The sequence below is a fragment of the Meriones unguiculatus genome, chromosome 7, assembly GCF_030254825.1.
Source record: "Meriones unguiculatus strain TT.TT164.6M chromosome 7, Bangor_MerUng_6.1, whole genome shotgun sequence".
Lineage (NCBI taxonomy): Eukaryota > Metazoa > Chordata > Mammalia > Rodentia > Muridae > Meriones > Meriones unguiculatus.
In genome coordinates, this window is record NC_083355.1 from 45,491,898 (window position 1) to 45,513,201 (window position 21,304).

At 54.1% G+C, this 21,304-nt stretch overlaps 1 protein-coding gene across 4 annotated transcripts; it reads right to left on the reverse strand.

The window, feature by feature from the left end:
- Positions 1-886: 886 nt before the first annotated feature.
- On the reverse strand, positions 887-21,304 carry Cluh (clustered mitochondria homolog). 4 transcript variants are annotated; one of them, XM_060387318.1, is made up of 27 exons: positions 21,177-21,282; positions 21,093-21,105; positions 14,756-14,958; positions 14,032-14,203; positions 11,862-12,005; positions 11,577-11,701; positions 11,345-11,499; positions 11,120-11,245; positions 10,698-10,845; positions 10,438-10,530; positions 9,117-9,811; positions 7,228-7,454; positions 6,959-7,063; positions 6,715-6,815; positions 6,176-6,328; positions 6,034-6,096; positions 5,676-5,920; positions 5,386-5,470; positions 5,106-5,259; positions 4,889-5,028; positions 4,349-4,429; positions 4,146-4,271; positions 3,926-4,047; positions 3,657-3,750; positions 3,440-3,574; positions 3,280-3,353; positions 887-2,282 (listed from the first exon to the last, which is right to left on the reverse strand). In XM_060387318.1, the coding sequence occupies exons 3-27, from the start codon at positions 14,942-14,944 to the stop codon at positions 2,099-2,101; spliced, it is 3,936 nt and encodes a 1,311-aa protein (XP_060243301.1). In that variant the 5' UTR covers positions 14,945-14,958; positions 21,093-21,105; positions 21,177-21,282; the 3' UTR covers positions 887-2,098. The 4 variants fall into 4 exon arrangements, with proteins under 4 accessions (XP_060243301.1, XP_021497765.1, XP_021497764.1 ...); XM_021642090.2 differs by having other exon boundaries at positions 6,959-7,060; positions 21,093-21,304; XM_021642089.2 differs by having other exon boundaries at positions 21,093-21,303.

Below are 21,304 nucleotides of genomic sequence, written 5' to 3' on the forward strand. Positions count from 1 at the left end.
AGAGAGTGCCTTATCTCTTTAAACTGGAGTGATGGCAATCAAAACTGGGTCTTCCGGGAGAATAGCTCCCTCCCACCCCCACAATACTTTAGAGGTGTTTAATATGCTTAAGGGAACCAACCAAGAAAAACAGGCCTCACCTTTGTGTGATGTTCCTCTCCAGAAGTGAGTGTATCCATCAAAAGCCAGAGGAAACATGTTTAGAACAAAATGAGCCAGACATTATGGTGCACACCTATTAACCAGGAATTTAAGGGCAGTATAGGCTATAAGAGACCTCCTTGCCTCAAATGATCAAGTACAACTATGAGACTATAAAGTTCATAGTGAACATACACACTAGGCTTTAATGGTCAAAACCATTGGTAGGTTTTTATGGGTGTTACTTAGTATCGAGATCAGGGACATCTAAGAAAAAAGAACCACAAACTAGGGCTGGTATTTTTTCAGAAAATAAAGGCAACAAAGGCATGTACAAATGGCAGTCTCCTCACGTCTTACTGGCTGACCAGTTCTTCCCTCCACTGTCCCTGTGTAAGCTGGCTGACACTGTTACACAGTCAGCACCCCTCCTTTCTACTTCACAAACACTGAACGTTGGCCAGTCTACCCACTACAAGGGAAGGGAAGACCTGGGACGGGGCTAGCCAGTTAGATGTTAAAAAAGACGTCGCAACCGGAGGCCTCCAGCCTCGCCCACACCAACCCTTTAGGTGTAGGGTGCAGCTGAACTAGACTTCCACCCCTTCCACTTAGAGCGATTTGATAAACATAACCTTGAATTTAACCCAGTATAATGTACGCAATTATCGCCCGGCAGCATATTTGATGGCCTCACTCAGACATGAGAGCCCGGCCCACAGAGCACACAGGCGAGGCTGGGGCAGCAGGTTTCAAAAACTCACTTTATTCCAATGTGAAATGAAGACATGATGTTCTAAAAACAAGAAAACTTTCTTGATAGCTGTGGGGATGCCTTGCTGGCTCACACCCATTCCCTTTGAAACAAGGTCCCTGGACAGGTATTATCCATCAACAGCTCCAGTGAAGTAGAGGCTCTGTCTAGAACAGCTCCCCTCAGGCTCAAAGGGCGGCCATCTCTTTCAGGGACAGCAGACATAGAGAAGCGACACAGGCAGGCAGGGGGAGGAGGCAACCAGGGCAATAGGAAGCCCACCACCCCAGCGCTTCCTTGTAGAAGTGCTTTTATGACAAAGGCCAAGTAAGGAGCCTGGCGCCACAGAGGTGACAATCACTCCCGTGCATGGCGCTTGCCCTGGGTCCCCACCCCTCATCCCAACTGTGCATTAGGCAGCTCAGGTTAAAATGGAAGATACATTCAGACTGTTGGCCCCCGAGGTTATGCCCATCTGGGGTACAGGGAGCAGGGAGGCAAGTCAAAACCTGCGGCAATGCCACCTCTCCTGCTTGGCCGAGGCCAGGCACACGGATGCATGGGGGGTCCATCACCACTGGCCCCTTCCTCTCACCCTGAGGCTACAGGAAGGCCAGACCCAATCACAGTTAAGCCGCTGCAGGTCTCACCTTGCACCCTACTAGAGATCTGGCTCCCCCTCCCAGAACACATGAAAGCCCCCATCTTTTTTTGGCATAAACCTGGACTTTTAAGCTAGGCCGGGCCCAGGGGTAGTGGCAACAAAAGCAGCAGCCATAACGTCAAACATATAAATGACCTGAGAATTTGCATCTGCATGTCATCCACTCAGAACTGACTGGGCTATATACATCAGGACATCAGGAAGGACGGAGCAAGACATCCACAGGCATGGACACACACACACACCTGCTTGAGGACGGGGAGGCTGGGGGGCACTTGACCCCCAGCTGGAGCTGATGCCTACACACTTCATTCTTGTGTCTTCAATTAGGCCTCTGCATTGAATATTCATTGAACCAGTGCAAAAACATCTTTTAGGGGCAGGCGGGCCAGGCCAGGGCCCCAGGAGATGGTGGGGTGGGGTGGGGTGGAGAGTGGAGGACTAGCTTCCTCTCAATCTGCAGGGCATGCCCCCTTCTCCTGGAATCTGTCTGTATCACCGGGTAATGGGGCTGCTGGACTGTCCATCTTTTTCTTTTTTTATCCCTGTAAGTTCAGGGAAGGACTTTCCTTGGCAGTCTGAGAGGAGCCTACGTCCTCCAGGGCTCTTGATGGCTCAGGCTCGGTGGCCATGAGTTCCTCGGCCTTATCCCTGTTTCTGCTGGCCTCCTGGAGCTGGTGTCGCCGTGCCACTTCTGCCTTCAGGTTTTCCAAGTCTTTTTGGCTGAGCATCAGGAAGCAAAGGTGGAGTCAGGGTAGCTGGGACCCTCTGCCACCCTGCTGCTTCCGTTATACTGACAACCGGGACTTTACTAAGCTCTTCGCTTCAGCTAGTGGGAAATGCATACACAGGTGCCTCTCCTTGAGGGACGGTGCCCCTATACTTGACACAGCATTTGCTCAGGGCGTGCCACTCCCACCCCTAACTTCAACTTGCTTTGCTCTCAACCTCTGGCTTCTACAGCAGAGCACAGGCCGGCAACAGGACAGGGTGCTCCACTGCTGGCTGGCCCACCAGCAGCATTTCCCACATGCAAGAGGGGGATGCTTTCAAAGCAGTCTGCAAGAGCTGTGGGAGTTTTCAAAAGGCTAACTGACAAGGCACAGTTCTGTACGAAACACAGACAGCTAGAATGGAGTCACTTGTATGTGCTGAAAGTGAAAGATCACAGTAATACTGGAAAACAAAGGGCCAAGTACAGTGGCACAGGCTGGAATCTCACTACTTGGAAAACAGAAACAGGAGGTCAAGGTCATTGTCAGTTACACAGCTAGTCTGAGGTAAACCTAGGCTACATGAGACCCTGTCTAAAACAACAAAACAAAATCAAGAAAAAGAAAAAATTTGAACAAGGTATGCTAAAAAAATTCAAAACAAAACAAAAAACCAAGCAGTGGTGGCACACAGCTCAACTGCCATCCCTGAACACCTGAAAAGCTGAGGCAAGCGGGTCATGTGTTTGCGGCCAGCTCACTCTAATCCCAGCACTAAGACGCTGAAGCAGGACAGCTACAAGTCTGAGGCTAGCCTGGGCTGGCACTAAACTGTCTCATAAAAAGGAAAATAAAACACTAGAGCTATGTATTTCCTGGAGCAGTGTCTGCGAGGAACTACAAGCAACGTCACTACGGACCTTACACTTTTCAAGTCTGAGCTCTACTGACACAGAACAGAACCTAGAGCTGACGGCCACACTGTGGGGCGTAGCAGAAGGCCTCACCTGAGAGGAATGAAGAGGATGCCGTTGATGACATTGAGCTGCTCCAGGACACTGGCCATGCTGGGAGCTGTGAACTGAGGGTGGTGGGAAAGGCCAGAGTTTAGTATGGCCTGGCAAGAGGCCAGGGCCCTGGACCCAACCATTCAGCCCAGGCCCACACCTTGAGGGGTGGGATGTTGGCACTGGAGCCATTACGGTAGATCTCATTCATGGTGCGCTGCAGGGCCACAGCCTGCTGGGTCAGGCACTTGAGGTACTCAGAGCTCTCCCTGGTCTTCTCGTGGTCCTCCCCTAGCTGTAACAACAAGGGCCAAAGCAAAGAGGGCTCAGGGCTGTGCACTCACAGGCAGAACCATCACAGCCCTGCTGAGGCCCACCTGCGTCTTATAGATGGTGTAGCCTTCCTTCTCGTGCTGGAGTGCCGATCGGAATTCAGCTTTGCTCTCATAAACCCGAGCGACAAGGTGGTGGCTGGAAGGGACAGAATATACGGGGTATAGGAGGGACAAGATGTGGAGAGCACATGTGGGCTAGAGCCCTCTTGGCAGCTCCCGAGGAACCAGTCAAGGCCAGGCTCAGGGGCAGAGCTTCAGAGATCCGGTCCCTCCCCTGTACCACCATGGGATCTCAGCCAGCACTGCCTCACCTGAGAGCCACCTTAAGAGCTTTGGGCCCGTGGTACTTGGTAGTGACAGCCAGTGCATTCTCCAGGAAGCGGAGGGATAGGTCATACTCCATCACACCATGCAGCACCAGCCCAATGTTGTTCTGGGAGATGAGGAAGGAGCTGAGTCAGTTCCTACCCCCTGCATAGAAGCTGACGCCCAGTCACGGTGCGTTCACCCGATTTCCTCTCCAACACTCACATCCAACAACGCCATCTCAGGGTGGTCCTCCCCAAACACGAGCAGCATGAGGTAGCGGGCACGGTACAGGAGGCTCAGGGCTGTGGACAGCTGGCTGCTGGCAAAGCAGTAGAGGGCCAGGTGCATCTGTGGGCGGGGTCAGAGTGGGTCAGGGTGGCCCCAGACAACCGCACCCACACCCCAACCCCAGGGGGGCTACTGACATATTCCTGGATGGTGTTGGGGTGCTCAATGCCCATGACCCGCTCGCTCATCAGCACGGCCTTCTGCTGGTTGCTGAGGGCCTGGAGAGACAGTATGGACTCGAGGTGAGCACTTCCCCCGGCCGAGCAGCCCCACACAGAGGTCTAGCATGCAGTTTCTAGCCTCTGCACACAGGCGGCAGAGCGACGGCAGCTGCTGCCGCTGTGGAGGCTTCACTACATGAGACCATCTGAATCTGTACCGCTCTGTCTTCTTCCCTAAAAGGTCTCACGGTCACCCCAAGGCCAGATTTTGTGCCACAGCTCTTACACTCAGAATCTACCCTTGCCGCTGTCCCTGAGCGGCCAGCAGAGCACAGGCAGCTAGAGTTCTCCCAAAGCCAGCGAAGGGCACATGAGCTCACAGAACAACTGTGGGGCTTTCTGGATGCAACTTGCTCCCCACCTAAAAGCCCAAGGGGGTTTCAATGGGGGGTGATGACGGAGACCCCAGGCCCTTTCCCCTGCAGCCCCCAGCCTGAGTCACCACAGCCCACATACCTCAGCGTAATCACCCATGATGTAGTGGAGGCGGGCCAGGAGACGCAAGCAGGCGCAGATCTCCACGTGCATGGCTCCATACACGTTATTGAACAGGTTCAGAGCCTCATTGATGAGCTCACAGCCCTCCTTCAGGAAGCCTACGAGGCAGCCCGGTGGCAAGGTCAGGGCTGGGCAAGAGCCACTCCCATCTCCCCCAGCCCACAGTGCCACGCACCCTGCTGTACTTTGGCCTGCCCACTCTGGAAGAAGTGGAAGGCATCCGAAGCCTTGGGGTTGACATGCTTGACCACAGGGAAGATGTTGAGCACGTCTTCCTCAGTGAAGGCAGGCTTGTGGCGGCTGTCGAAGCTGTACTCCTTCAGCAGAATCTGGGGACAGGGCCCAACGCCCAAAGCCTCAGCCTTGGACAGAGAAGGACAGCGCCTCCCAGCTTCCCAGCATGAGAAAGCACCTTCCCCCTACCATGAGACCTAGGCTGGAAAGGGAGGGCCCACCTGGATCCCTGTTTTCAGGGAGATCTCCCGCAGCAGGGTTATCTTCTGCAGCCCGTAGATCTCCACAGCCTGGTCCACAGAGTCACTGGGGGTGGGAGCAGGGACTGAGCAGCCCTGCACGCACCCGCTCCCCCCATTCAGCACTAACCCTCACAGCCAGCCCCACTTCCCATGCTGGTCCCACACCACTGTACCAGTCTGCCTGCTGTCTTCACTCCAGTGCCCTAGACGCTGCCTGGGCCCCAAGCCCCAGCCTTTCACCCATGGGCACCCAGCCCCTGTGCCCGCACCACTCCAGGGTGAAGTCAAAGTAGTTCTTGGCCTCCTGGCAGATGTCCTTCCAGAGCTCCTGGGGGGTCATCACAGCCCAGGCAGTGTTGTCTGCAGCTCCTGGAGGCCGGTTTTTCCTCCTCTTGTTCCTTTTCTTGGAGAGCAGCTCATCGGCAGGCAGGTGGGCCACGGGGTTGGGGTAGGAGCTCAGGAAACAGTTCAGGAAGTGGCTGATGGCAGCTGAGAGGCCCGAGAGCTCCACTCCCTGAGCCAAGTTTTGACTGAAGTCAGGAAGGCCCTAAGCCCCCACCCTGGGCTCTTCTCCTGGCCCCATGCCACCCAGGGAGGTCCCACCAAGTTGGGAAAGAGTGGCAGCACCTGAAGATATGTCTTGAAGATATGCTTGGCGGAACGTGTGATGAGCTCTCCAATGCTGATTTTCTGGGGGGTCAGAGAAGGAAGTCTTGGGCAGGTTCCAGGCCTCCAGCTGCAACCACCTCCCAGGCCAAGCCCCACTCACATAAATGTGGTCCAGCTGGTCCCGGGCTGGGCTCCGCACCACCAGATCCAGCACCTTGCCCAGGTATCGCATGTTGATGCCACGCTGGCGCATCACCTCAGCCAGCGTGGCCCCATCCATGGGCAGCACAGCGTGCTCTGTGCAGTCCTTCACCTGTGGGGCTGCATCAGGTCAAGACCAGTCCCAGCCCTTTGCCCCTACCCCTCTGGGTCTTCCCTAGAGCCCTAAACGAAGGACAGAATTAAGGCCCTGGCTTCCTCGAGGAAGAGGGAAGGAGGCAAGGTGTGAAAGGGCATAGGAACCTACCCCTACCTTCTACATAAGAAAAGGAAACAGGAAGAAGGACACTGCCACTGCGAAGCAGCCTGGCCCCTTGGTTAAAGACCTTAGACCCACAGAAAGCACAGGGTTGTCTGGTCATGTGGGAACGAACCACACTTTACTGTCACCCTAAGAGGGTCACAATTTGAGACAAGCATGGCACCTGAACCAGGGCCCCTTCTGGCAGTCCCCACCCATCCTTTCAGCCCCTCCCTCACCAAACCAGGGATCTGGCAGGAGAGCAAGAAGGCAGCTGCATCTTTCAATAGCTGCTTCTGGTCCCGAACTTCATCCTGGCAGGACTCAGGAAAGCGAACTCCTATAGGGAGGTAGAGAGGAAGGCTTGAGAAAGGAAGATGACGTCAGGAGGGTAGCTTTCTGATGCTGAGGGCCCCAAGCCCATCCCATGTTCTGCCCTTAACTGCAGGGTTCCTTCACTGATTATTCAGCCCCAGCACTTGCCTGGGGAGAAGATGTCAGGATTGAAACGAATGTCGAAGGCCGTGCTGCTGATGGAGCCAACAGCCTTGCAGGCATTGCGGATCACCTCACGGCTTCGAGGGTCTACTGTGGAGATGTGTGAGAATAAGAGGTACAGCTGTGCTACCATGAGCCTCTTGCCCCACAGCCCACTCTAGAGATGTCTGCCTGCCTCTCAGAGACCATGAGCCACCTGTGGCTGAGCTGCCAGGACCAGCTTGGGTTCTCCCAAACAAGCACAGCAACCCTACCTGTGCCATCGTCTGAGGCAATGGTCTCTGCCAGCTCCTTCACCTTGGCCAGGCCACTCACACTGCTGCCCTCCTCCTCACTTCCTGCCTCAGGTCCTATGGAGTCTTCAGACTTGGTCTCTGCTGAGGAAGGAGGACCACCGTTCTCCAGGGAGGTGGAGGTCTCCACCTTGCTGGCCTTCTGCTGCATCAACTGTAAGGCAGCTAGCTTCATGAAGAGAAGGTACCTAGAGCAAAGCAGAGCGGACATGCTGCAGCAGGGGCTACCGAGCGCATCAAGGCTGTTCCGTGGATGGTGAGAGCACTCGCTACTCTTCCAGGTTCAGTTCTCAGTGTTAACATGGTGGCTCACAGCCATCCATTCCCCAGTTCCAGAGAATCTTGTGACCTCTATGGGAAGAGGCACACATGCGGTATACATCCATACATACATGCAGGCCAAATATTCCTACACACAACTATAGCAATTAACTCTTAAACAAAGCAAAACACACAAACAAAAAAGGTGGGGGGCCCACCCCTTTAACCCCAGCTCTTAGGAGACAGAGGCAGATGGATCTCTTGAATTCAGGCCAGCCTGGTCTACAGAGTAAGTTCCAGGACAGCCAGGAGTATACAGAGAAATCCTGTCTCATAAAATAAAACAAGAAAACAAAGCAAACAACAACAACAAAAAAGGCAGGCCCAGTCTCCAGGTCTTTGGGGGCAAGGAAATGTTGACACTGGGAACACTTTCCCCTGTAAGCATGGGGACAGTCTGTCCTGTGTACACGTGAGAGTGCAGGCATGCCTGTGCCAGACAGCAGGTCAGAACAACACCAAAGTGTGATGTTGTACATCTGCAATCCAGCACCAGGGAGGCTGAGACCGGAGGATTGGGGCTTTCAGGACAGCTGCTATTACACAAGCCCCTGACTCAAAAACAAATACACAAAATGGCACTGAAGCCTCCTCAGTTAGAAGACAGCTGGGGCATTTGGGGGGGATCTAGGCCATGGCTCTCAGGAGTGAGAGGAAGAAGAATGCCAGTGCCGCCTGGAAGGAGTGCACCATGGTGTGAGACTCAGCAGATGCGCAGTCAATGCCAGGAGCACCAACACTTTCCAGCCTGCACTATGACACTCTTCCTGTCTTTATTTTTTACTTTATTTTCGAGACAGAACCCTGTCTCATAAAATAAAACAAGAAAACAAAGCAAACAACAACCAAAAAAGGCAGACCTAATGTCCAGGTCTACACAGGTTTCTCTGTGGATTTCTTGCTGTCCTAGAACTCACTCTGTAGGCCAGGCTGGCCCTCTACCTCCCAGAGTGCTGGGATCAAAGGCATGAGCCACCGTGCCTGTCTTTGTGTGTGTGTGTTTATATGGGTGCATATGGGCACAAGAAAGCCACAGGCGCACAGCGGGTGTTCTGTCTTACCCTCCACCCTGCTCCCTTGAGACAGGCCCTCTCCCGGAACTCACACCTATGTGGCTTCTATGACTGTTCCGTTCCTGCCCTCTCCCCACTGTGCTGGGTCACAGACACATGCTACCCTTGTGTGTTACGGCTTGGGGATCTGAATTCAGGTCCCCATGTTTCCATGGCAAGTACTCTCAGTCACAGAGCCTCTCCCCAGCCCTGCATTGACTGGCATTCAAAACCACCCCAGGAGATTTCCAAATGCTCCGTAAGAGGCCAGGACTACTTTGCCAGGACAGCTCGTTTAGCCACTTGCTAGTCTATAACTGACAGAGGTCCTGCTGAGGCGAGGCAGGTGAGGGCTGGGGTGTATAACCGGGCTCTAGGAGGAAGGGTGGGAGTTCTCTCTTCCAGGATCTTCCTCAGAACAGATCATGCTCCTAACAGAGCCAGCTGCAGTCCAGGCCTGCAGCAGCCTCTCCTCACCTGTGCTCCACAAAGGCATCTACTAGCTCCTGGCGCAGACAGCACAGCTTGTGTCGATGGGTTCGGGGGAAGCCTGCTCGAGTGCACTCCTCAGGCAGCTCCTCACCAGGCACAGGAAGAAAGTTGAGGTCTGGTGGGAAGGTGCGCAGAAGGTCAAGGATGTAGTGGCGCCCATCATTGCCAATGATGCCCTTACACTCCACCGAGGAGCAGAGCTCCACCTCCTCGTCTCGGTCATTGAGCACCCGGTGACGAAGGATCTTGAGGGGCCGGCTGGTGCGCTCCAACAGCTCCAGGTAACGTGGGTGTGACACCACTGTCTTGCCAAAGTCAATGGAGCCATAGATGACACTCTGCTCCTGGTCCCGCTCCAGGATGCCAGGGATGATGGACTGAGCTGTGACTCGGTAGCCTCTGTAATCCACAACCACCGTGCCCAGCGTGTACAGCCCCTCCACGTCCACGGCATTATACGTGCGGACGCCATTCAGGTCATTGGTGGGCGCCACGTAGGCTGCCACATCCCCACCGAAGTCCTTGTAGTGGTCCCGGACGTCAAAGCCCAGGCTGAAGAAGATGTTGTTCCAGATGAACATCTGCATCTTGGTCTCCTCGCTGGGGTTGATGGCCATCACGTTCCCATCAATAACTGCCATGGCGCCCCTTGTAGCTGCTGCTGTGAAATCACTGTGCACCTGGGGAGGCCACGGTTGGGAGGGTGAGACAGGCCCCAGGTACCAGGGAACCACCTATCCTGCCCAGGTTACCTAGCTGGTGAAGGCAGCCAGGCCCTGGGAACCAAGGAACTCTAGCCTCAGTTTCTTCATATTCAGAAAAGGGCAACAGCACCATTTCTTTTTGAAACCTCAACACTTCTACTGAAAACATACAACTCAGGAACAAAATGGAGTATGTGGGGCCAATCAGATGGCTCACCAGGTAAAGGTACGTGATGCCAAATCTGACTACCTCACTTCAATCCCTGGACCTGCAGCAGAAGGAGAACTGGCTTCCACTGATTGTTCTCACCCACATTGCATGTGCACATATGTGCGCTTGCGCCCGTGCACACACACATACACACACACACAATGCAGCATGTGACCCCAGTGAGAGGTCTGCGCAGTCATGGGAAGACATAAAGAAAGGTCTCCAAAGTCTCAGTGAAGCCACAGAAAAGATTGGAGGTGGTCTGGGAGGCACAGGACTGAGCCACCCTGCAGGTCCACCTCCAGTATTGCCAACAAAGCTAGGCTGAGAGCCTCCAGTCTTCTCTTTACCCACAAGCCCAGTTAATAGGTAAGCTTGAGGCCGCAGTCACCTTGAATATGGCTCTTTCTCGAAGCAATCGCTCAGGCAGGTTCTTACGGGGCAGCTCCCTTGTTGTCTGCAGCTCTTCATTCCAGTCCCGGGTCTGTGGAGGGGCCAGGGAGGCAGATGCAGGCTCAGCCTGCGTTTCCTGACCTGCTCTGGGCTATCCTCCTCCCCCACCTCCCCTCGAACATGCCCCTGCAGATCAGAGGGAGCCTCCTGGGAGAGGCACAGAGAGAGCCTGGCGGGGAGGGCGGGGCTGGGTAGCACCTGTCCAGGGATGTGCTCCTCGTAGCCCAGCCTCGAGGTGTAGGCGTCCTCAGCTCGCACACAGTCCATGGCATGCTCTGCCTGGGGGGCTGTCCAGCTGTACACCTGGAACGGGGTGGCGATCCTCTCGAACGGGTGGCGCTGGACCCTGCGGCAGGTGGGGAGACGGGACAGCCCTCCGAGCTTAGTGCCCAGCTGTGAGCGCCTCTTCTGAGGCCCTGACTTTGTTCTGGCAGCTCTCACCCACAGACGCCACCCTGAAGTCAGACAGAACAAATGGGCACCTCTCCCAGGGCTGCTGCCCCCTTCAACCAGGGACTGTTGGGCACTGGGGCAACAATTCTTCAGGCAGAGGTGGTGCTGGTGTGGGGTCCAGCCTGTGACTGGAGACAGGGCAGGGCACAATGGAACAAACGTGCTACCTTTTCTTCTGTAGCACAGCGAAGTTCTTCTTAAAGGTTGGGCTGATCTGGTTGAGCAGCTCCACTAGGGAATGGCTGAGGAAGCGGGGGCTGGCAGGCTTGGGGTTGAAGTGGTAGGCTGTGGACCTGCAGGAACAGGGTCACTGAGCAGGTGCTACAAGGATTTATTCTTAGACCCAGAGCAGGGGGCATGCCATGGCACGCGAGGGCCCCGCAGAGACTTACTGATTCAGGTAGAAGCCCCTCGTGGATGCGGTGATGCTGACTTGCCGGTCCTCAGCAGTGATCACAAACAGGTACATAAGGTCTCCGTGCATCTTGCGGTTCCCAGGAGGGGGGTTCCAGCCACTCATGGTGAGCACTTTCAGACACTGCAGGGGCTGCAGAAATGGCCAAGCATGAGGTGTCTTGGGCTCCTCCTGCCAGGGTTACTTCCTTGATGCTTCTGTAGCCTTACCTTCCAGTCCCGATTCTGGGGCTGCAGGGGGCACAGCGGCCGCTCCCGGCTCCCTGGCAGGATATACTCAGGTGGCGTGCAGTCAATGGGGTCCATCTCCAAGCCCTTCTTCCGCTTCCCACTGTCTGAGGGACCCAAGGCGGGTGGTCAGCCAGGATTTCTGTGACTTAACATGGCCCTGGCTTACCTTGACCTTGGCTTCAGCAAACCCTCCCCAGCCCCACACAGAAATGACCTGCAGGCCTTTGCCCTCTGCACAACTCCAAGTGTCAACTTTCCCCGCACCTCCCAGGTCGCCGTCAGTGAAGACACTCAGGAAGGACAAGGAGTTGCAATCAACCCCATTGAAGGCATCGGATGGGTCCAAGCTCTTGAGGAGGTCTCGGACATGGCGCACGTGGATTCGGGCCTCACGAACGGTGTAAGGCTCTGCCAGAAGGAGAGCGGAGCATTACTATAGCCCTAGAGAAATAACCTGCCTGCAACAAGATTTGTAGAGTGCTTTCCTGGGGGGGCAGTGTGTGAGAAATCTGAGGCGAGATCTCTCTACACAGAGTTCTATGCTGCCCTAGAACTATGTATCCAGGCTACCCCTGAACTGACAGTGCTATTGCTGCCTCAGCCTCCCAAGTACTAAGGTCATAGGAAGGCAGGCAGCCACCGTACCCAGCTTTCTTTCCTTACAGTGCTGAGATGGCAGAAAGGTGTGGAACCAAGTTGAATCTGCAGCAACTGGGGTAGCTTAAAATTTTTTTTTGCAGGGTCGGGTGACAAAGCTTAAGACAGGGTCGTATGTGGCCCTGGCTAGCCTAGATCTAACAGTGGTCCTCAAGTCTCTGCCTCTAAGTGCCAATATTAGACACAGACCATGACTGCTGGTTTTTATTTTTAATTGTGTCTTAAATTTTTTGGTTTTGTTTTGAAGACAGGGTTTCTCTGTGTAGCCTTGGCTGTCCGGACTCACTTTGTAGACAGGCTAGACTCAAACTCACAGAGATCTGCCCGCCTTTGAGTGCTGGGATTACAGGCGTGCGCCACCATACCCAGCTTTTGTGTTTTTAAGCATAGCTGTGTATCTGTATGCAGTGTGTGTGTGGGTAGGTGCCCATGGAGGCCAGAAGAGGGCAGCAGAACCCCCGGAACTGGAATTCTGGCTGTTGTGAACTGCCTGAGGGAGGTGATGGGAACTGGAAGAAGAGGATCTGCCCTTAACTACGAAACCATACCCTCCAGCCCTGAATTTTCCAATTAGGCTCCCCATTTTTTAATTCTACTACCAGCCAGCTATCGTGGCACCTAACTATACTCCCAAACACTGGGAGTATAGATGGGGATCAGGAGTTCAGCTCTATTACCAATTTAAAAGCCAGCCTGGACTACATGACACTGTCACAAAAAAATTCCAAACTTCCACTAAGATTAACACTTAAGCTGGGTTTCTGATTTCCAAACACACACAAACCATCCTGTTAGTAGGGTCCTTGTTTGCAAAGAACATTTTACCACCTGACTCCTGAAGTCCACATAGGCCCTGGAGAACCTATCAGAGCCACGTTCGGATACCTCCAGTCTCAGGGGGCCTCCACAGCCTCAAACTCATGCTCAGAGACGGTCTAAGAACTTGACATCCCAAGACCCCCAGGGCCAACACTGTCCTACAGTGTGTGTTTTATGGAATTTTAATGGTTTTTTGTAAGGTCAAGAAGTGGTTCTATGATCAATTGTGAAGTTAGCTGTGGCACAAACTTTCTCCACATTTCTTTACCTATTTCTTTATTTTCCTTTTTGGTTTTTTGAGACAGAGAATTACTCTGTAGCCCAGGTGTACTTGAAGCTCACAGCAATCCTCCTGCCTCAGCTGCCAAAGTGCTGATATCACAGGCCTGCGTACTGCTCTGCTTTCTACATCTGTTTTTATTGAGCTGACAGTCCTGGAGATTCGCCCTGAGATGCTACAGGGGCTGCTCTTTTCAACTAAGCAATGGCTTTGCCAAGGCTGATGCTCCTGTCCTCCCTCAGGAGTTATGAAATGTCCCAGCACTTAGGCGGCAGAGGCGGGCAGATCTCTTTAAGTTCAGGGCCAGCCTGGTCTACAAAGCGAGTTCCAGAATAGCGGGGGCAATATATAGGGACCCTGTCTCAAAAGAAAAACAAAACAGAATGCTAGAAAATCTTTTAAGCTCCCCAAGAGGCAACACCTATCTTTTCAGAAATTGACAGGCTGATTTCAACCTATCAGTTTGGGAAATGGACATTTAAAAATAGACTCAGGTCTCCAAACCGAGGGCCACGCAGTAGAGATGAAGGGCATGGCAGCCTGAGCAGCACACTCATGGGCCAGTCCTACCTCCTCGTGCTTAGATGGACCACAGAGACACCAGTACTTGTGTTTGCTACAGTATCTGGCCTGACTCCGGGCCCTCCTCTGGCAGCTGCCAGCTTAATCTTGACCAACCTTCCACAACTCGGAGCACTGAGCCTTCCTGCAGCCCCTCCACGCTGCGCAGCTCTGAGAAGTGGTCCAGCATGTTGCCATCCAGGTGCAGGGAGAAGCAGGTGCGATGACAGGTGTCCTCCCGGTCCATGAGCACCTGGTGGATCTCCTGCACCATCTCCTGCGGGGACACCTGCCAGGGAGAGGCCACTCTGCTAAGGAACTATATGACAGGGTACAAGAGCACACCTCCGCGCTGCCGGGCCAAAGAAGCTGGGTTCATAGAACGAATACCAAGTACCCAGTTTGCTACTTTTGGATTTTAAATCTTAATTTCCAAGCCCTATCCAGAAGTACTGTGTTCATTTTTTATCTGTGTTTGTATACATACTTATGTAAGCTTACTAGATAGAGCTTGACTCCAGAGTCCCAGGCCTAAACCACTTGGTTTACAGGAACCAAGAGCAAGCCAATTCTTCAACCCAAGGACGAAAAACAGGGGAAGCAACACTGAAGCCTCCACAACAAATGGCTCTGCCTCTGCTGATGGTTGTCCTCTAGTGATGGGGCAATAACTTGAACCCAGCCTCATCCACTGCCCTAACTCAGACCCTGAGCAAAAGCCAGGACTCTCAGCTTCCTGCCTAGAGGCCCTGCATATACAAAGATAAGGCTTGGCTTTCAAACATGCTCCTCTCCAGCAACAGACTCAAACCAGTCCCCAGTACATCTTCCTCCATCTTACCTGCAGGGAAAAGGGCTCAATGCCAGGGGCCAGGATCTTCACAGAAAAGCCTGTGTCCTGAATGACAATGACTTCCTGTCCAGTGGTCTCATCTCCAGGCTCACCCTCATCCAGCCCATTTTCCCTGGGTGGCTCAGATGTCCCCTCTTCTTTCTTCAAGTTCTCTGAGCAGTCACCATTCAACAGCATGACTGAGGGGGGAGCTGGGGAAGGTGAGAGCTGAGTCAGATGGGCCTATCTGGGCAGCTGCGGCTTTCCACCTCACACACCCAGTTAGGAGCACATCCATCCCACAGACCTACTAAAGACCAGCTCCCTAACTGCACATGTGCAGACCACTGTCATCTCCTTTCCACATTCTGTGTCCCCCCTTTCCACCCACCTAGTTGTGATTCCTCTCCAGGGCCATAATGCCACACATTAACCTTCTCTAGTGGCAAGGCCACTGATCATTTCCTTCTCTTCTATCCAATGATCCATTCTCTCCAGCGATCTTGAACTACAGGCTGATCTCAGCCCCTCCTAACCTCATTTCTCATATGGATTCAAAAACTCTCCCATCTGTAAGCTATCTGTAAGCTAGCCTGGCCCAAGCTCAACAGAGATAACTGCATCAAAGGCTCTTTTTTTTTTTTTTTATTAGAATGCAACCCATTACCCCCACAGACTAGTCCCTGTTCTCTCCCTAGCACCTCATCACCTACCCTAAACCTGCAAACCAACCTGTAGGTATTGAGCTTTGCAAACATGACCTTGGTACAGTTTTCCAACATCAAAAGCATAATTTCTGAACCCTCCTGATAAACCACTGATGACTCAAGTATGGGCCACCGTTCTAGAGCACCTACCTAAAACCAGCCTCAGTTCTGCCAGCTGCCTTCCCTCTCACCTCTGTGCTCTTCATTATGACACACAAACACAAACACAAACACACGCGCGCACATCACCATCATTGCTGTTGAACTATTCTATAGCTTCTGCTGGATCAGGCTCTCATCCATGATAATACTGGTCTACTAGGAAACTCCAACTCATCTGTAAGTCCCAGATTTGTTCACTTTCTCCAGAGCCTGCCGAAAGGACCCCCGCTGGCAGAAGTACAAGCCCCATCACTGTCAGAACACAGGCACTGGCTCTGGGGCAGCCCCTCTGCTATGCTGTGGATGGCTGTTCACATCAGCAGTTCTCTGCTGTACCTTCGACCTGGCTCAATGTAAAGATATCAAATTAATGCTAGCCTACATTCGAGCCCAATATTTGTGAACAGCACCACCACTTAACATGCTATGGGAAAAGGGAAGCAGGTGACAACCCTATCCTGCCCCCACCCAGCACTAAAGGGAGAAAAAGGGGGGTCCCTCCACCCGTAGGAAGCCTCCAGCTAAACACAGGCCATTCACTTGGCCCCAGCATCTGCCTGTCAGCCTTGACAGGCTCCTTGGCTTGTAGCCTCACCAGCCCAACTTTGAGCAGGACTGTTCAGACACAACAGCTATGCTCTAGTCCAGCCTATCCAAACCCCAGGGTCCCTTTCCTACTCTGCCACCAGGAGCGGTAACAGGGTACAAAACCCCAAAGCTGTAGAGAATCTGCATAATGGTGGGGGTGTGCCTTTAATCCCGACACTCCGGAGGCAGAGGCAGGGGAATCTGAGGCCAGCCTGGTCTACAGAGCAAGTTCCAGAACAGCCAGGGTTACACAGAGAAACCCTGTCTCAAAAACATCCAAAAAGAAATGAACAACCCACCCAAAGTGAACACTTATGAGGCTCCAAATTCTGAGCAGAGCAGGACAGGATAATGGTGGCTATAGTTTCCTGAGTGCAGCAAGGGTGTGCAGACAGGTGAAGCTCACCTCACTGGGTCCCTGGTCATGTTCCAGGCTGCCAGTTCCCTAGAATGGAGGCAGAAGCTGGAAAGGCCCTCTCAACAGAGGTCCAGTTTTGAGCTCTGAAGATATAAAAGCAGGCAGTTAAGCCTGCTTTTTGGACCTTAGTAGACAACTTGTACTTCTCCAAGTGTTTGCAATGGAGGACAGGGAGGAAGAGGGAAAAGGCAAGGTGACCCCAGCCCTATTTCCTAAGTGCGTGGGCCTGCACCCTGGGATAGTCAGATTTAAGGGAATGTTCCCAGGGGCTTCCTCTCTTCCAGGACAGGCAGTCTTGGCTCTCTTCTTTCCTCCAAGGGGACCCGAAGGCCTCTCCACCACAGGATTAGTGATAAGTGATCTCTCTGGTCAGTCATTGGGTCCACACAGCCCCACAGCCCACCTGGTACAGTCATCAGCTGTGCTCCTCTTAGCTCAGGAGTCTCAGGACTGCCATGGCAATAAGGCAGCCAGCTCTCTTGACCAGGCCCAGGCCCAGTGCTGCCTCTGTCTCTTGTTCCAATCTCTGCTTCTACCCTTGTGGTAATGCAGCTGGTAGGCACAGGGCTGGCGCTCCGGCTGGCTTCAGATTTCAGTGGGGCCTGGACTGCTGGGGCAGCCCCGGGAAGGGCACATTCCCCCTGCCTCTGATTCCACTCAAGGTCGGGCAGAAGGACGGCTGAGGGCCAGGAGGCCCCAGTGGCTCCAGGAGCCTGGAAAGAACTTCTACCAGCACTCAGGCCTATCTCTTCACACAGCTCAGAAAAGGGACTGCTGCTAGGGAAGCCATTAGGGAAGCCGAGGAATCCAGCATCTGGGGTACCTGGGGCCCTTAGGATAGAAGGAATTGGCGGCAGGCTGGCAGGAGCAGGGCTCAGCAAGGAAGTCCTCTCCTCAGCTCCACCCACAGTGGCAGTGGGCAGGACCGCTTCAGCCAGCTGCTGACAACAGCTGGCACAGACCCGGGCCCAGGCCATGAGACAGACACCCCTTGTTCCACCAGCTGCCGACACAGAGCACCCTGCCTTCCTGTTAGGCCAAGGGACTGGCCGAGGCCTCTGGCTCCTGCTGCCCTCTGCAGGTGACCTGGCAGCTGGCATCTCCCTGAGAGTCACTGGTTCTATGAGAGGGGGATGGGCCCCAAATCTCCCAGAGGACAACTGCACCCAAGCCTCAGGACTTCAAGCTGCACCAAGAAGCTGGCAGACTACCTCTTCTTTTCCCAGCAGCCTGTGCGCCGCCAGGAGAAAACCAAATGTCTCCCCTGGGGAAAACAGAGCTGCCAGCAAGAAGCTGAAGGCCATCACACCATGGAAAAGCAGCATGCCCAGCCTCGCCAGGGAGCCTTCACAGTGCCTCTGACTTGTTGCCAGGGCTCAGTAAGGATTGCTCTGGCATCCATACTAACCAGCATGGGGGTGGAAGGAGAACCAGGCTCTCACACTAGGTCCCTCCAGCCCCAGGAATGGCTAAGCAGACCCTTGGCTTCTCTTCAACCCTAGCAGGTTCTAAGCCTCACACTATGACCTGAGGCAAGAAAGGTCAGGTCCAGACAGAGCTCCATTCCTTCTAACCCCCCTCCCCAAACACACCCTAATCCCAGGAGGAGAGCAGGAAGCCTGGTAATAATGCCGAAGGGTGCCAACACTGTCTGCATTCTAGCTGGCATTAACCCAGTGTTCTCTCCAGGCTCACTCCCCAGAAGTGCCATGTTCAGATCAACCATCCTATCTCTCGGAAACTAAAGCTCCACAAGGCTAGTAAGTGAGCTGTCCAAGGTCACAGAAGCAAAAGGTTGTGAAGCTAAGTCTAGGAAAGGTAGGTGTGTCAGAATCCCAAACCCAGGCCTCTGGGTATACTACCTTTGAGTACAATCTATTGTCATACTCCCCAAGGAACCAGGCTACAGCAGTGCCTTCCTCCCAGAAGCCTAAAGCCTCAAGTCCAGGTAGTGCCTATGGCCATACGATCACCCAGGTCTCTACTCCCCTGCACTCAGATCCCAGAATTACCTTTGAGGACCCACGATTTAGGGAAAGTGAAAGAAGGCAGGCAGTCCTCTGCAGAAATGGGATCAGTTGCCTGAATGGTTCTTGGTGCACGTGCTAACTCACTCCTACAGTCTTCAGAGACCAGAGTGGAGAGACAGCACATGCCTTCCCTGCACCTGGAAGTACAGGCACTCCACTGGGCAGAGATGGTCAAAGACAGCAGTTACAAAGGAATCTCAGTAACCATAAGTAACCTCTGTGTACCTCTCTAGTCTGACAGCCTTCACAGACCATGCCAGGCCACACCCTAGCTAAGGAATCAGCAGGTGAGGTTAAAGCAGGAAGTAGAACCCCAAAAGATACACCACCCCATCTTAGGAGGCAGAGGAGGACAGGCAGCCAACGGAAGACCCTGTTTGCCTTCTTTCTGTTCCCCCAGACCAGAAGTAGGTCTTCAAGATCCAAGTGTGGTTCACTGTTTTCTCAGACACCACCCAGAAGAGCTTTAAGATGCTGCTGAAGAGCTTATAAGCCCCTAAATTCTCTCCAAGTCTGCCAGTCCCCTTCAGTTTCCACGCCCAACTCAGGGAGCCCTCCCCTGTGCAGAGGGAACTTGACACAGCCCTGGGAACTTGAAAAACCTGCCTGTTCTCTTAACCCCTAAAAGCTACTTTATTCCTAAAAAGGCAACTGACCCTTGCTTGCCTTGATCCCTTCCTTAAAGGTACCGTGAGCTTCTAGAAATAAGGGCTGGGGGTCAGGGGCCTGTATTCTCATGCCCAAGCAGAAGCCTGGCCAGGGTTAGTAGAACGGGGTGGGGGCATGCTCCATTCATGTTCCTTCCTTTGAGCAGATCCAAGATGGCCATAAAGTGAGTCTGTTATCTATACCAGCTTTTGGGGACACAGAAGCCAAGGTCCTGCCCACTAGAAAGCCGTGTCCCCAAGATGAAGAGCTATACTGACCCCAACCCAGTGCTCCCCACCCCAATAGCCCCTCAGCACATAGTTAAGATGGGAACTTCATTCTGGGTACTCACCAAAAATTCTCTACTGTTCCAGGTCCTAAGGCCCTTGAATCACACACATGATAAACCAGTATGCCTATCTCAGCTTCCTCTAGGTCAGGCTCGGGTAGGCTTGGCATGCTAGCCATAAGCTGGAAATCCAAATGCTTCCCTTGACAATGAAATCACTATGACCTTGGACAAGCTGCTTCATATCTCTTCAGATCTCTTTGATGGAGGAGAAAATTGCCAGCCTCAACCCCAGCCCGCCCATGCACTCAGAGCCACGATATTTTCAGCCTTTCTCGTTCTGTCCAAACCCTGGCCTTATCTAGGCAAGGTAAGTCCACTGTGATGGAAACGTCTAGCAAACGTTACGACCATCCTTACTCCCAAGTCAGCCCTACTCTGGTGTTCATTGAACCCGGGAAGAATGATGAAGATGAGCTGAGACAAGTTCCTAGGTGGAGAGCTGAGGAGAACAAGAGATAAGGCAGGTCTGCCCACTCAGTGACATCCCGGGTAGAAAGGACCAGTGTTGGCCCTGAGGAAAAGTAAGGAGGCCCCAGGAAGGGGTTCACCAGTTTCAAGGCTGGAGTCTGAGACTTGGTGAAAATAACAGAAAGGACACAGAGAAGTAGGCCCCACCCCTAGACAAGCCTCGGCCACTCCCAAAGCCACTGCCACACAGCCCCCACGGGGGAGAGCTGGGAGCTCCACTCCACACTAATGACCTTTGCCTTAAAAACAGCAGCTCTGGTCTGACCCACTTTTCGCAATAAGGCAGGTTAATGATCAAGTTCAGGCACAAACACCTCCCCCTGCCAAAGAGCTAGGCTTTGCCCCCCCAACCGCTACACACACACAGGCAGGACCCCACCCCCCAGATCAAGTGGAGGCCAGTTACTAAAAGAACTGAGACCACAACCTGACGACCTGCGCTACACTCTTGTCTCCAAGAATATAGAAGAGACATCCCCCAACAACACACACACCCCAACTTGCGCTCTTCCCACAGTCCAAGTTTGGGCAGCGCCAAACTGATTCTCCACTCACAGGGCTGCGGCTCTGCCGCACAGGAACGTCTACGACAAGAGGATCAGAACGAGGCTGGGCCGCAAGTGTCCGTAGCCCCAGCCCGAGGGCTCCCCAAGCAGGGGCACGGAGGGGGTGGGGCCGCCGAGTCCATCCGTCTGCGGCGGCGGCGCACCCTCAAACCAAACCGCGTGTGCGCGCACATGTCCCGCGATCCTGCGCGCGTGTGTCCGCCGTGGCTGCCCTTCCACGGACTCCACGTGCGAGGTCCGGGCCGTAGCCGGGGGTGCCAGTGAAGGTGACCTTCAGAGCGGGGGCGGCCCGGCGCACCGCCCACACTGACGCGGAGGGAAGGCGGCTCGTCCACGCCGAGCCCCGAGCCCTCCCGCCCGGCTCGGCCCGGGCCCCAGCCCAGCCGCCCCGGCCCCGGCCCACTCACCAGCCGCGCTCGGCCGCCCCTTGCCGCCGGCCTGCGAGCCGTGCTCCCGGGCGCTGTCGGCCGGGGCGGCCGCCGGCAACTCGTCCGTCTTGATCACCATCGCGGGAGCGGCCGTCCGGCTAGCCTGTCCGAGCCGCACGCCGCGCCACTAACCCAAGTGCCCTGCGCGCCGCGGCCGCTGCGGGAAGGACGGAGTCACCGGCCCACGTGGT

Coding starts and splice junctions, on each gene's coding strand:
- Cluh (XM_021642089.2), bottom strand. CDS start 21,192: ATGGTGATCAAGACGGACGAGTTGCCGGCGGCCGCCCCGGCCGACAGC. Junction 4,430..4,888: donor TCATGGGTGATTACGCTGAG/GTATGTGGGCTG, acceptor CTGTCTCTCCAG/GCCCTCAGCAACCAGCAGAA. Junction 3,575..3,656: donor ACACCATCTATAAGACGCAG/GTGGGCCTCAGC, acceptor TTGTTGTTACAG/CTAGGGGAGGACCACGAGAA.